This window comes from Hemiscyllium ocellatum, chromosome 2, assembly GCF_020745735.1.
Source record: "Hemiscyllium ocellatum isolate sHemOce1 chromosome 2, sHemOce1.pat.X.cur, whole genome shotgun sequence".
Lineage (NCBI taxonomy): Eukaryota > Metazoa > Chordata > Chondrichthyes > Orectolobiformes > Hemiscylliidae > Hemiscyllium > Hemiscyllium ocellatum.
In genome coordinates, this window is record NC_083402.1 from 11,816,290 (window position 1) to 11,832,175 (window position 15,886).

At 43.4% G+C, this 15,886-nt stretch overlaps 1 protein-coding gene across 1 annotated transcript; it reads right to left on the minus strand.

Moving 5' to 3' along the window:
* Positions 1–702: 702 nt before the first annotated feature.
* On the minus strand, positions 703–15,558 carry LOC132829888 (vimentin-like). Its single transcript, XM_060847298.1, has 3 exons — positions 15,162–15,558; positions 4,142–4,810; positions 703–788 (listed from the first exon to the last, which is right to left on the minus strand). Exons 1-3 carry the CDS (start codon positions 15,556–15,558, stop codon positions 703–705), a joined length of 1,152 nt encoding a protein of 383 aa, XP_060703281.1.
* Positions 15,559–15,886: the final 328 nt, after the last annotated feature.

Consider the following 15,886-nt stretch of genomic DNA (forward strand, 5'->3'; position numbering starts at 1 on the left):
CCATGGCTTTTATCCACACTATCCTGTAACCTCGTACCATTGGTAATCAGAGAATGGCCCATTTATTCTTACAGTTTTCTGTCTGAGCTAATCATTCAGTACATTACCTTCTTTCCCATGTAGTTTAATTTTTCTAACCAAGGGGGCATTTTATCAAAACCCTTCTGAACCTCTAAGTATACTATATCCATCAGCTCTCCTTTATCAGTTTTGTTAATAACAAAACTTCCAAAAAAACTCCCAAGTTTGTCAACCATGACATTCCATTTGTGAATCTGAGTGATTTTATTGTCATATATAAACAACAAAATACAGTGAGTATACTCTATCAGATCATTATTATCCAAGTGTCTATTTTTTCCCGTATTTTTGTGCTGATAAATTCAGTGTTCAGAAGTGTGTTTGATAAAGAAATTGTCATTGTACAATTGTGCTGTCACATTAAGCTTTTATTGGTACAGTTTTGATTCTGCTATATTGCTGTGGCATTTGTTTTACATCATGATAGACAGGACTCATGCTTCATGACGATACAATATGAAATTATTAAACTCTAATTCTTCTGTATCTTTGCATCATTCCTGTATGCATCAGACAGAAAACCTCATCGTTTTGACATCACTGGAATGCAATGAGTGATGGATGGGTTTTGATTTTAACTGACATGGAACAGGTGTCTCTCATGACTTCATTGGTCCTCCTCTAGGCAATCACTTCGTGAGCTGTATGTGTTTCTATGTTAGCAGGGACGGATTCTCCTTTCCCCTCTCTTGTAACAGGGGAAATACCTGCATAAAAATTTAAAAAATCAGAAATAAAGAATACAATGTGCTGGGCAGCCTTTGTGCAGAGAAAAACATTTTAACATTTCAGGTGGATATTTGGCTGCATTATGCATGTAACTTCCTCAGCTATCGAGTCCTGGAGTGGGACTTGGTCCACAGTTTCTGACCCAGAAGCAGGGACACTATCCACTACAGGACTTGACCACCTTGTCTCAACTATGCCACCAAACCTCCTTAAGTCTGATATCATTTGAGTCTGTTTAAATATGTAATATTTTTAAGACTGGATAATTCAATAAGGTGAAACATATGGCTATGTCTGTCATTAAAATGGCACCTTTTACAATTCACCAATGATAAACTCAATCATAGGTCTGCCTTTACCTGAAAAATTAAAAATTACTTCCTAACCATTCTCTCTCTTTCCTAATGTGGTATTGATTTAATCTCACTGTTGGATCAATAGTTGGAAATTCCCTGGGAGTTGAGTTTGTTCTTACACCATACATACATACAACTGTGACATAGTGAATTTATGCAAGTCATTCTGATAATTCATTCCACAACTTGGCCTCCTTGAGAAGTTAGTGAATTATGTAAATTTGTCTTGGCACAGGGCAAATATCTTGAAGGTTATAAGGTGGCATTTCCTTGCCTTTTCCCCATAACCCTTGATTCTCTTATTGATTAAACAGCTGACTGTCTCAAATATACTTAAGAAAAATTGCCTGTAATGTTAGGTGAAGGGGTAAATGTAGGGGAATGGGCCTGGGTGGGTTGTTCCTCTGAGGGTCGGTGTGGACTTGTTGGGCTGAAGGGCCTGTTTCCACACTAAGTAATCTAATCTAAACCAGCCTTATTGGTAAAGAATTCTACAAATTTAGTCTGTTCTGAGAGAAGAAATTCCTCCTCCTCTGTCTTTAAATGTACAATCCTTTATTCTGAGATGATGCCCTCTAGTCCTAGACTCTCCCACAAAAGCAAATAATCTCTCTGCATCTACTCCCTCAAGTCACTTAATCTTGTAAGTTTCAATAAGCCCACCTCGCATTCTTCTACATTCTAATGGGTACAAACTTAATCTATCAAACTTCTCCTCATTACACAGTCCCTCCATATCTATAAGCAGCCCGGTGAACATTCTCTGGATTGTTTCCACTATCACTATCAATATTGAGGAAGGGGACAGGCTTGGTGGAATAGCTGGTCTTGCCCAATCACATGTAGTTCATGGATGTGCCCTGCCTCTGAACTGGAGGTTCCTGGAGTCTCAGTGCAGTGGTAGATGACCACATAGGAACATTCATGACATGGTCCAAGAGATTGTCAAACAAACTATTTGATCCATAAACAAAACCACAAAGTATTAGAAATGCTTCACTGTGTGTGTGGATGGCAGAATAGCAAGCAACTCTCCAAGAGCTGAAATGTGAAAACAAGATTCACACTGGCAATCAGAAAGGGAGGGGTTAGTAGTCATGGTCTGCAGCTGTTCAGTCTATATAGAGTCCAGAAGGCTAATTGGAACACCGCAGCAAATGAAGAACTGAAACGTGAGAGACCAAGGTTGTTATTTCAAAATGTTGAAAAATGTGGTGCTGGAAAAACACAGCAGACCAGGCAGCATCCGAGGAGCAGGAGAATCGACGTTTCGGGCACAAGCCCTTCTTCAGGAATGCTGTGTTTTTCTAGCACCACATTTTTCAACTCTGGTACTCCAGCATCTGCAGTCCTGACTTTTTCCCTGTTATTTCAAAATGACCCAGAAACACTCAGCCTTGCTTTGAAGGTGAAGCAGCTAATGTTTTGGGGACCTGGGTTCAAATCGTGCTGCAGGGCATTGTGGAATTTGAATTCAATCAAGAACATCCAGAATTAACCATCTACTGATGACCACGAACCAATCGTTGATTGTTGGGAAAATCTCATCTAGTTCACAAATCTGCCACCTTCACCTGGTCTGGCCCACATGTGACTCCAGACTCTCAGCAACATGGCTGACTCTCAGTTGCCCTTTGCCCTGTCCCAGAGTAGCTCAGTGGTTAGCACTGCTGCCTCACAGCATCAGGGACCCAGGTTTAAGTCTAGCCGCTAGTGACTGTGTGTGTGTGTGTGTAGTTTGCATGTTTTCCCTGTATCTGTGTGGGTTTCCACTTGATGCTCCATTGTCCTCTCACAGTCCAAAGATATGCAGGATAGATGGATTTGCTAAATTGACCCCTAGTGTCCAGAGGTGTGCTGGTTAGTGGGTAAGCCATAATAAATAAAGAGATCATGTAGTGGAGGCTTCTTCTGGATGGGATTCTCTTCAGGGGTTGGTGTGGAATCAATGGGCTGAATGGCCTCTTTGCGTACTGTTTTCAATTTAGTCCACTTCATTCACTGCTCTTTAATGAGACCAATTGCTTTATTTGAGGTACAGTGCCTCATCTCCTGGTTAAACATTTTACAACCTTCAACAGTCTAGCTTAAGACTAATAACATAGATGCATTTAATTACCGCAAATTAGAGAGAGATTAATGTAGCTGTAATATGATCAGACATAGATTCAATCCCACCACAACAACTAGAATTTAAATTCAAGTAACGATAAAGATTAAGTTAGTTTCATGAGACTATCAACAATTGTAAAAGCCATCTGGTTGACTAATATTCTTTACTGAAGGAAATCTGCCAACCTTACTCCGTCTGGCCTCCATGTGACTCTAGACCCACAGCAATGTGGTTGACTCTGAATAGCCCTCTCAAATGACCCAAGAGAGCCATTCAGTTCCAGGGCAATTAGAGGTGGGGAACAAATGTAGGCCTTGTCAGTGATGCTCACATCTCATTAAACAATTTTTAAAAGCAGCAAATTCAATATTCTATCAATCTCTCTGCATTACGATGTTTTTTTTTAAAAAAAATATGGTCACAAGTAAATACAAGATGTAAGTCAGCAAAAAACATTTTTTTATCCAGAGAACAGTTAGAATATGGAACATAACAGCCCATATAAGGAAAGATTTGAGGTGAATGACATAGGGGGATGGGAGGGAGAAAGGAATATGTTGATGAGATGAATTACAGTGGGAGGAGTCACTTGGTGGAGGCAAGTTTAACTGAGTCTTTCAAAGGTAAATGTGACAGAATGACAGGGAAAAGGCAGAAAATTAGCACTAAGTCAAGACGGTCAGAGGGCCAGTGCAGAGACAATGGGTTGAATGCCCTCCTCTGATGCGTAATTATTCTTTGATTCTTGTGGAGAATAAACACCATCACAGACCAGTTAGTCTGAATGGCCAATTCCTACACAGTTAAAATTTTGTGATAGATCATTGCCAGAAATAAAAGGTGGCATGAGCCTTCAACCTACCTGCAGAGTTCTCACTTAATAATCCCAGCCTGTCCTCTTCTGCTTCCAGCAGCTTCCGGTAGGTAGTGATCTCAGCGTCCAGTGTCAGCTTGACATTGAGCAGTTGCTGGTATTCCTGAAGATATTGTGCCATCTCTGTTTTAGTTTCTCTCAGTTGGAATTCCAGTTGGGTGATGAGGCCTTGCAGACCTGCGACCTTCTCTAGGTGGCTGGCCTCCATGCCCTCTAGCTGGTTCTCCAGGTACTGGATGGTACTCCTCATGGTCCCGATCTCACTCTCCAAATCCACCGCCTGCTGCTGCAAGATGCTGAGCTCATCCTTCGTGCTCTGGATCTGGATGTCGTATTTGGTGGCGTGCTGCCGGAGGCTGTCAAACTTGGTCTTGTACCAAACCTCAGCTTCCTTGAGGTTTTTGGCAGAAATCTCTTCCATTTGCGCCCGCATGGAACGCAAGGCAGCTCTCAGATCAGGACGGGTTGAGTCCAGTTCCACCGAGACTTTGGACTCTTCGATTTGTCGGACCAGATCAGCCACTTCGTCCTCGTGCAACTTTCTCAGGAAGTCAATCTCTGCCACGAGCTGCTCAATGGTTCTCTCCAGGCCAGTTTTTTGAAAACTGGCATCATCCACATCCTTCTGGAACTCCCTCAGGATCCTCTCCGCTTCATCTTGAATGGTGAAAGCAAATGGTTTATTTTACTTTATTTATACTTTGTATTGGAAGGACACGTACGTGTGTGCTCACACACTCTCCCACATGTACGTGCTTACATGTGCACAGGCATGCACCCTGTCATACATGCACAGAGCCTCATGAAAACACAGAGACACATACACGTACACACAAACCCAGACATACAAAGACACAAGGCTGCTTGAGGTACCTACAACTGGTGGAGGAGGGGCTGAACTTTAAAAATAAGAGGGATGCCATTTAGGATCAAGACAAGGAGAAATGTATTCATTCAAGGGTTTGTGAATCTGTGCAATTCTCTACCCCAGAGGACTGCGGAATCTTAGACCTTATGGATAATTAAAGTAGAAATTGATAGATTTCTGATTTCCAATGGTGTAAAGGGGTATAGGGATAGTGTAGGTAAAAGGCATTGTAGTGGTAAAAACAATGACTGCAGATGCTGGAAACCAGATTCTGGATCAGTGGTGCTGGAAGAGCACAGCAGTTCAGGCAGCATCCAAGGAGCAGCGAAATCGATGTTTCGGGCAAAAGCCCTTCATCAGGAATAAAGGCAGAGAGCCTGAAGCTTGGAGAGATAAGCTGGAGGAGGGTAGGGGTGGGGGTGGGGAGAAAGTAGCATTGAGTACAATAGGTGAGTGGGGGACGGGATGAAGGTGATAGGTCAGGTTGGAGTGGATAGGTGGAAAAGGAGATAGGCAGGTAGGACCTCTGTGAAAAACAGAACGCCCCTGGTGCTCACCTTCAACCCCACCAACCTTCGCATCAACTAAATCATCCGCTGACATTCCTGCCACCTCCAAAAAGACCCCACCACCAGGAATATATTTCCCTCCCCATCCCTTTCCGCCTTCCGCAAAGACCGTTCCCTCTGTGCCTGGTCAGGTCCATGCCTCCCTACAACCCACCCTCCCATCCTGGCACCTTCCCCTGCCACAGCAGGAACTGTAAAATCTGCGCCCACACCACCTCTCTCACCTCTATCCAAGGCCCTAAAGGAGCCTTCCACATCCATCAAAAGTTTTACCTGCACATCCACTAATATCATTTATTGTATCCGTTGCTCCCGATGCAGTCTCCTCTACATTGGGGAGACTGGGCGCCTCCTAGCAGAGCGCTTTAGGGCTCCAATCAACCACACCGCCCTGTGGTCCAACATTTCAACTCCCCCTCCCACTCTGCCGAGGACATGGAGGTCCTGGGCCTCCTTCACCGCCGCTCCCTCACCACCAGACGCCTGGAGGAAGAACGCCTCATCTTCTGCCTCGGAACACTTCAACCCCAGGGCATCAATGTGGACTTCAACAGTTTCCTCATTTCCCCTTCCCCCACCTCACCCTAGTTCCAAACTTCCAGCTCAGCACTGTCCCCATGACTTGTCCGGACTTGTCCTACCTGCCTATCTCCTTTTCCACCAATCCACTCCACCCTCTCCTCCCTGACCTATCACTTTCATCCCCTCCCCCACTCACCTATTGTACTCTATGTTACTTTCTCCCCACCCCCACCCTCCTCTAGCTTATCTCTCCATGTTTCAGGCTCACTGCCTTTATTCCTGATGAAGGACTTTTGCCCGAAACGTCGATTTCGCTGCTCCTTGGATGCTGCCTGAACTGCTGTGCTCTTCCAGCACCACTAATCCAGAAAAAGGCATTGTAGTGTTTGTCATGATTTGGAGACACAGGTGTTGGGCTGGGATTCTCCACAACCACCTGATGCAGGTGTAGTGCTCCAAGAGCCAGTGCTTCCAAATAAACCTGTTGGACTATAACCTGGTGTTGGGTGATTTTTAACTTTGTAATTTTGATTAACCATGATCATATTAAACGGCAGAGCAGACTTGCTGGCGAATAGCCTACTTCTTGTATATACGCAGACATGGAATCTCTCTCTCTCTCTCTTCCACACATGTATATTTACAAACATGCACCAATGAACACAATCAGGCACAAACATATGCACATAGTTAAACATGCACACAAACGCAGTCACACAAGTGTACAAACAGATACATTTACAGATATAAGCATTCATGTATAGCTAACACTTCAGATGTATACTCTCAAAGTAAGCACACCAAAGGCAAATACACACCCAGAAAAATACATAAGGTATAAACAAACAAGTACTGTATACTGATACACAAAGACACAGCCAGACAAATGCATGAAAAAGCATTTCATTTTCTCTGTAGAAGTCTTGTTTCTGACTACAAAATATCACACTTTTAAAAGGGTTAGACATGCATCACAGTTGTAACCAAAATCATCATTGAACAACAAATTACAACTAAACAGAGAAGGAACAACCCAATGATATTTGGCAAAAAGAAGCAAAAGTGAAATGAGTAAGATCCTTTTCACACAGAGAGGTAGTTTGGGTCTGGGACAAATTGCCTCATTGGACTGTTGTGGCAGGTTTGATTAAGGCATTCAGAGGAACACAGACTGTCTGTTGTAAGGGAACAGTGTGCAGCGTTACAGGGATAATGGCAGTAGGTAAGACGCTCATCGGGAGAGTTGGTTCAGACGTGATGGGCCAAATGGTCTCCTGTAATGTAGCAATCCTGTTGAATCTGTGTGAGATTCTTTGAACCATCACGTAAATCAGTCATTTGTTATTGGTTTCCTTCTAACTGAGAGCCAGGAATTTACAATCAGCTGTTAATCTTAGTGATAGGGATTAGCCTGTCACAGAGTCCACACTAATGTGTAAAAACTGCATGTTGAACACAATTTACAGCACAATCCAGTTCATTCAATCAGAGGCAAGCACAGATAAGGAGCCAAGTGTATTGAAAGAGCTTCATTTATTCATCATCCAACCCCCAACAGTCTACACTGAAAATTGGAAGAAAATTTTCTTCTGAGTTACAGATCTCTGATGGAGGGACACTGCAAACAGCCTCAGTGCACTTGGGTTAGTGCAGCTTCTGCCCTCTTAGGTAGTTGTTAATGTTCCCAATGCCGTTATTCCATGAATCACCACCAATATATCCCTTAACCAATGTGACTAACAACATTGTTCAAGTGATTATAGGAATGTAAGAACTAGGAACAGGAGGAGACCATTCAGCCCCTTGAGCCTGCTCTGTCATTTATTACGATCATGGCTGATCTCATCTCGGCCTCAACTCCACTTTCTTGCCTGCAGTTCATAACACCTTAACCCATCAGTAATTAAAAATTTGTCTATCACCTCTTTAAATTTACTCAGGTCCACTGCACACTGGGGGTAGTGAATTCCATAGATTCACAGCCATTTAGGGAAGTAATGTCTCCTCATCTGTTTTAAATCCGCTACCCCTTAACCGAAACCTCTGACCTTTCATTCCTCATTGTCCCACAAGGGAAAGCATCCACTTTATATCTGCTCTGTCAATCCCCTTTAGCATCTTATTTCAATAAATCCCTTCATCCTTCTGAACTCTGGAGTGTATAAGTCTAAAAATGTTCCATCTCTCCTCATGAGACAAGCCTTTCATTTCTGGAATCAATCTTGTGAATTTTCTCTGAATTGCACTGCTGTTTTAGAAAACTTACTACATAGAAATTCAGTCATTACTCACATTAAAAAGCAATGGCTCCACTTTAAGAAAGTGCTTGTTGTCTGTAAAGTGCTTTGAGCCATCCTGAGTTTGTCTTTTTCCTAACAATATTGTCTCTCCCATCTCCATGTCTCCCACTTCATTGAATATTTAAACATAGAACAGAAGAACAAGCCTCTGCCAACCATGATGCTATTCTAAACTAATCTTATCTGCCTGCACATGATCTGCACCTCTCTATTCCCTGTCTGTTCATGTATCTGTCTAAACACCTCTTAAACTTTGCTATTATATCTGCTTCTACCTTCTCCCATGTCTCAGGTGCCTAACATCCTCTGTGTAAAATCTCCCTTAAACATTTCCCCTCTCACCTTAAACCCTCCCCCCCCAAAAATTTGATATTTTCACCATGGGAAGAAAGACTCCGACTATCCACCCTATGTACACATCTCAAAATTTAAATGTTTCAATCAGATGGCCTCTCAGCCTCCAACGCTCTCGCGCAACCAATCCAAGTTTGTCCAACTTCTCCTTGCAACTAATACCCTCCAATCCAGGCACCATGCTAGTAAACCTTTTTTTGCACATTCTCTAAAGCCTCCACATCCTTCCTATAGCATGGGGACCAGGAATGCATACAATACTCCAAATGTGGCCTAACTAAAGTCTTAAGAGGTAAAAACAATGACTGCAGATGCTGGAAACCAGAATCGGGTTTGCCTAGCTCCTTTTCCACCTATCCACTCCACCCTCTCCTCCCTGACCTATCACCTTCATCTCCTCCCCCACTCACCTATTGTACTCTATGCTACTCTCTCCCCACTCCCACCTTCCCCTACCTTATCTCTCCATGCTTCAGGCTCACTGCCTTTATTCCTGATGAAGGGCTTTTGCCCGAAACGTCGATTTCGCTGCTCGTTGGATGCTGCCTGAACTGCTGTGCTCTTCCAGCACCACTAATCCAGGAACTAAAGTCTTATACAGCTGCAACATGCCTTTCCAATTTTTATATATTCAATGTCCTGAATGACATTTATCACCTTAACCCAACTTGGGCCCCAAGATTCTTCTGTGTATCAGTGCTCCTAAGGGTCTTGCATTATTGTATACTCTTCTCTTGTATTTGACCTCCCAAAGTGCATCATCTCACACTTGCCTGGATTAAATTCCATCTGCCATTCCTTCATCCAACTTTCCAAATGCTCTATATCCTGCTACATCCTTTAATAACTTACCTCACTATCCACAACTCCACCAATTTTCGTGTCATTGAATCAGACCATCTACACTTTCATTTAAGTCACTTATATATGTAACAGAGGTCCCAGCACTGATCCTTGCAGAATACCACTGGTCACAGACCTCCAGTCAGAAACACACTCCTCCACAACTATTGTCTGTCTTCCATGACCAAGCTAACTTTGTATTCAACTTAACAACTCACTGTGGGCGAAAGTGGATACTGCAGATGCTGGAGATTAGAGTGGTGCTGGAAAAGCACAGCAGGTCAGGCAGCATCCGAGGAGCAGGAAAATCAATGTTTCGGGCAGGAGCCCTTCGTCAGGAACGATTCCTGACGAAGGGCTCCTGCCCGAAACGTCGGTTTTCCTGCTCCTCGGATGCTGCCTGACCTGCTGTGCTTTTCCAGCACCACTCTAATCTTAACTCACTGTGGGCACTGTGTCACACAATTATCTGGAACAACTGACCAAGAGTCGTCAAATGGGGCTGGTCTGTTTATAACATTGTCACTTATAAATTCTAAGGACAATTCTTAGGGCAGCATGGTGGCGCAGTGGTTAGCACTGCTGCCTCACAGCACCAGAGACCTGGGTTCAATTCCCGCCTCAGGCGACTGACTGTGTGGAGTTTGCACGTTCTCCCCGTGCCTGCGTGGGTTTCCTCCAGTTGCTCTGGTTTCCTCCCACAGTCCAAAGATGTGCGGGTCAGGTGAATTGGCCATGCTAAATTGCCCGTAGTGTTAGGTAAGGGGTAAATGTAGGGGTATGGGTGGGTTGCGCTTCGGCGGGTGCGTGTGGACTTGTTGGGCCGAAGGGCCTGTTTCCACACTGTAAGTAATCTAATGCTTTGAGAAGCACACTTATAAGAGGTATCAGCAATTTTAAGAAGGAAGTCATAACTATGCAGAAAGATCGAATACACTGGGTTAGAAAGGGGCTGCTTGTGAGAATCACTTTAAGATGAGGAAGAAGTCTGATTGGGTAGATGTAAAGAAGGTACATTCACTTGTGAATCAGGCCAAAACCTAATAAATAGAACTCGAATATTGCTTTGAGATTTGGAATTCTTGTAATTCTGTCCTGATGTGTGCAAGATGAATAACTTGTCCCTCTTTCTTCATCGATACTTTAAAATAGTCACCAATAAATCCAAACAGGAATTCAGGAGAAATCTGGTTACTTGGACAGAATGTGAAACTCAGGGTGCAGCTGAGGTGAATAATGCAGATGTATTTTAAAAAAAACTGGTTAAGTACAAGTGAGAGAGAAAGGGAGAGAGAATTTGTTGATATGGTTCAATCAAATAGTCTGGGAGGATGTTTGTGTGGACATAACCACAAATGGTCTGTTAAGTTGCTGCAACGATATGTAATTCTTTTGTAATAATTTTGATACTTCCTCCCAAATTAGAGAGGGCGAGAATTTCATTTTTTTGAACTGATGCAGTATCTCTGAACTTTGGTGGGCGCGGGGTGGAGGGGAAGAGCTCAAACCAATTTATAATTAGTGTGATTGAAGGGACGGTCCACCCACTTCTCCACATCCCATGGTGGTTCTTCCCCGAATGATAAACAGAAGAATGTCTGTTTTCCAACAAAAGTTAATAATTCACCAGTGAAATGCAGACTATAAAGCCACAGAGTCACAGGTTTTGATCATAGGTTGGTTAATAAATGGTTGTGTCTTGAGATGCCTGGATTGTAAACTTTTAAATACCCTGAGGGAGAAATAACTGACACCACATTCCTATAACCTATTTCCATTTACCCCAACCCATACTGACTGGCCAACATTGACCTCACATCAGGCAACATCGCAATTCTAAGCTTCCCATTGTTCTACTCCATTGCCTCCATCGTCTCAACTTTACAATCCCAATTTTACAATCCATTGAGGTTTCTGCATTCCTTCAAGACAGAAGGAGAAACAAATCAGAGAGTATGTGGAAAATGTTAGTTTTAATGTCCTCCAACACCATCTTGCTTTTATACCGCACCTTTTTCATACAAAATGCCTCTCAAGCGCCTCTTTGTTTTCATTGGTCTGTCATTCTTGGCTCTAGCTTCAATTCCTTCCACCTCTCTACCTGCCTCTCCTTCTCTAAAATCTCCTGAAAATCTACCTGCTAGTCCAAATGTTTAGTTCACAAGTCTTAAATGACAGTCCCTTTAACAATGAACCAGGACATGTTCCAGAAATAAGAGTGCATAGAACATTACAGTGCAGTACAGGCCCTTCGGCCCTCGATGTTGCACCGCCCTGTCATACTAATCTGAAGCCCATCCCACCTACACTATTCCATGTACGTCCATATGCCTGTCCAATGACGACTTAAATGCACTTAAACTTGGCGAATCTACTACTGTTGCAGGCAAAGTATTCCATAACCTTACTACTCTCTGAGTAAAGAAACTACCTCTGACATCTGTCTTATACCTATCTCCCCTCACTTTCAAGTTGTGTCCCCTCACATTTGCCGTCCCCATACTTGGAAAAAGACTCTCCTTGTCCACCCTATCTAACCCTCTGATTATCTTGTATGTCTCTATTAAGTCACCTCTCAACCTTCTTCTCTCTAACGAGAACAGCCTCAAGGCCCTCAGCCTTCCCTCGTAAGACATTCCTTCCATACCAGGCAACATCCTAGTCATTTTCCTCTGCACCTTTTCCAAAACTTCCATGTTTTTCTTGGAATGCGGTGACCAGAACTGTACACAATACTCCAAGTGTGGCCATACCAGAGCTTTGTACAGCTTCAGCATAACCTCCTGGTTCCGGAACTCAATCCCTCTATTAATATAGGCTAAATCACTCTATACCTTCTTAACAACCCTGTCAATCTGGGTGACAACTTTCAGGGATCTGTGTACATGGACACCGAGATCTCTCTGCTTATCTGCACTCCCAAGAATCTTACCATTAGCCCAGTACTTTGTATTCCAATTACTCTGTCCAAAGTGTATCACCTCACACTTGTCCACATTAAACTCCATTTGCCACCTCTCAGCCCAGCTCTGCATCCTATCTATGTCTCTCTGTAACCTATTACATTCTTCGTCACTATCCACAACTCCACCGACCTTAGTGTCGTCTGCAAATTTACTAACCCACCCTTCTAAGCCCTCATCCTGGTCATTTATAAAAATGACGAACAGCAGTGGACCCAACACCGACCCTTGCAGTATGCCGCTCGTAACTGGGCACCAAGATGAATATGTTCCATCAACTACAACCCTCTGTTTTCTTTCAACAAGCCAATTACTGATTCAAACTGCTATGTCTCCCACAATCCCATTCCTCCGCATTTTGTATAATAGCCTACTGTGGGGAATCTTATCGAACGCCTTGCTGAAATCCATATACACCACATCAACCGGTTTGCTCTCATCTACCTGTTTGGTCACTTTGTCAAAAAACTCAATAAGATTCATTAGGCATGACCTACCCTTCACAAAACCATGCTGACTGTCCCTGATCAGATTCATTCTTTTCTAGATGATTATAAATCCTATCTCTTATAAACTTTTCTAACACTTTACCAACAACTGAAGTGAGACTCACTGGTCTGTAATTAGTAGTTGTCTCTACTACCGTTTTTGAACAAGGGAACCACATTTGCTATCCTCCAGTCCTCAGGAACTATTCCTGTAGACAATGATGATTTGAAGATCAATTCCAAAGGCTCGGCAAACTCTTCCCTTGCTTCTTAGAGGAACCTAGGATAGATCCCATCCGGCTGCAAATGTGTTGCTGGTCAAAGCACAGCAGGTTAGGCAGCATCTCAGGAATAGATTCTCTATTCCTGAGATGCTGCCTAACCTGCTGTGCTTTGACCAGCAACACATTTGCAGCTGTGATCTCCAGCATCTGCAGACCTCATTTTTTACTCGAAGATCCCATCCGGCCCAGGGGACTTGTCTATTTTCACACTCTGCAGTATTTCTAATTCCTCTTGCTTGTGAATTTCAATCTCTTTTAGTCTAGATGCAAGTATATCTGTATCTTCCTCGCCAACATTTTCATTTTCTATAGTCGAAAAATATTTATTTAGTACTTCCCTTATCTCCTCTGACTCCACACACAACTTCCCACTATTATCCTTGATTGGCCCTAATTTAACTCTCGTCATTCTTTTCTTCCTGACATACCTATGGAAAGTCTTAGGGTTAACCCTGATCCTATTCGTCAACAACTTCTCATGTCCCCTCCTGGCTCTTCTGAGCTCTCTTTTTAGGTCTTTCCTGACTTCCTTGTAACCCTCAAGTGCCCTAACGGAGTTTTCACATTTTGTCCTAACATAAGCCACTTTCTTCCTCTTGACTAGAGTAGTTGTTGTTCAGTGGAAGATATATATAAGGGCTGGAAATTTCAGAGACAAGTGGGAACTTGTGCTGAATCGCCTCCTCCAACACTATTTTGATTTAGTCCCTCTCTCATTTCCCTACAAATTTTTTTTTCCCTTTAATTTTGCTGCCTGGCCCCATTTTGCAAATTGTCACTAGTTTAAGTAGGGAATTGGTTCGGTGACCATACTATTAACAAAAAGGCTGATTTTCCCCAATAAGGGGAGTTGATTAGGAAGGGCAGAGACTAGACTGAACTGTTTACACTGAACTGTGAAATGCAAGTAAATACTTGTGCATATTGACCGCTTCCTGTTTCTTTAAGTGGAATGAGCTCAAAGTCTGTTTGGTAATGTCCTTGACAGGGGCCTTTGGATGAGAAAGGTGCTATATAAAAGCAGGATGTTGTTGGAAGACATTAAACCAACATTTCTCTCTGATTTGTTTCTCCTGTTTGGCTCCTGTAAGTCCTATTAGCTTCATAACACTATTACTTGTAAGGGTTTTTTTCTGTACAGGTAATCAGTTTCTAACTTGACCTTAAAATAGGCAGAGAAATTAACTGTTAATTGTGGAATCTCACCCCACACCCTCAAACCTTTGTGGATTTATTATTATGCATCAATACTAGTTGCTTCAACAGCTCCGTGTGTAAGCATGTTTAACACTTTTACTGCTCTCAAGTCTCTTCTGAACTCCCCATTTGATTTCTCGGTGTCTATTTTACCCCTTCGCAAGTGAAAAAAAATCTCAGTAAGTCAACACTGACAATCCTTTTCATAATCTTACAGGTTGTCTTATTCACCGAAAATAGAGTTCCTACCAAACTGTGCTACTGCGAAGTTATCAAGATTGAAATTAATTGTTTTGTATTCTGAATGTTGAGCATGTCAGGATAACAGGCGAAATTGTTTAGGTTTGGCATCTTTGCTATTGTCAACATGAACATATATAAGAGATGAAGGGCTTTTGCCCTAAGTGTCGATTTTCCTGTTCCTCGGATGCTGCCTGACCTGCTGTGCTTTTCCAGCACCACTCTAATCTTGACTCTAATCTCCAGCATATGCAGTCCCCACTTTCGCCTATATGTAAGAGAAAGCTAAGTGAATGAGCTAAGGGAATGGCATATAGAAGCAGGGAGGGTATTGCTAAAACTAGACAAGGCACTAGTCAGACCAGGACGAGGACATTTACCTTGAAGGTCAAGCTGCTCTTGACATTTCACCGTCCAGAGATCAACCTCCTCCTTGGTGTTGCCCATCTCGATCTCGGCCAGCCCTTTCTCATGGGTGAGTTGCTCAATCAGCTCCTTGAGCTCCTTAAACTGCTGTTGATACTCGTCCCCTATTCCCTGGGGCACCTTGAGCTGGGCCTTCAGGCCTGCTAGCTCTTCCCTCAGTTGGGAGTTGCGCTGCTCCAGGCCCCTCACCTTGTCAATGTAGCTGGCCAGGCAGCTGTTGAGTTGTTGCATCTCCTCCTTCTCGGATGCTCGGGCCTCTGGGGGTGCCGGGGAGGGGACCCGGAGCCTCGGGCCACTCCTGCTGGACCAGCTCATGGATGCGGTCTTCTGGCTGTACGAGGAGCTCCTCATCTTCACCTTTCCAACTCGAACTGATGGTCTATCCTAATTCCTGCCCTGACTCGGGCCGCTCTTCTTATAGGGATTGGCAGGAATGTGACAACCATTGTGTAACTCTCACAACATTCTCTTAAAATGGGAACATGATGACTGTTCAGCTGTCTCAGCGCTGGCTCAACTCTGGGCATAGTATTTACACTGAAGTGCTACATTACTGTGGAGTCAGGTCATGTTCTCTTGTCCACCACATTCCTATCTGTGTCCGTCAGTCTGACCAGCCCATCCCAATATCTGGAATTTACTACTCCTTCCCTGAGCAGGGGATGACGGATCAGAAATG

What these genes read in the sequence shown, in the direction of transcription:
- LOC132829888 (XM_060847298.1), bottom strand. Translation starts at nt 15,558, where the DNA reads ATGAGGAGCTCCTCGTACAGCCAGAAGACCGCATCCATGAGCTGGTCC. An exon ending in AGAGCAGCTTGACCTTCAAG is followed by an intron (nt 4,811 to 15,161) that starts GTAAATGTCCTC and finishes TCACCATTCAAG; the next exon opens with ATGAAGCGGAGAGGATCCTG. An exon ending in ATTAAGTGAGAACTCTGCAG is followed by an intron (nt 789 to 4,141) that starts GTAGGTTGAAGG and finishes ATTTTTATGCAG; the next exon opens with GTATTTCCCCTGTTACAAGA.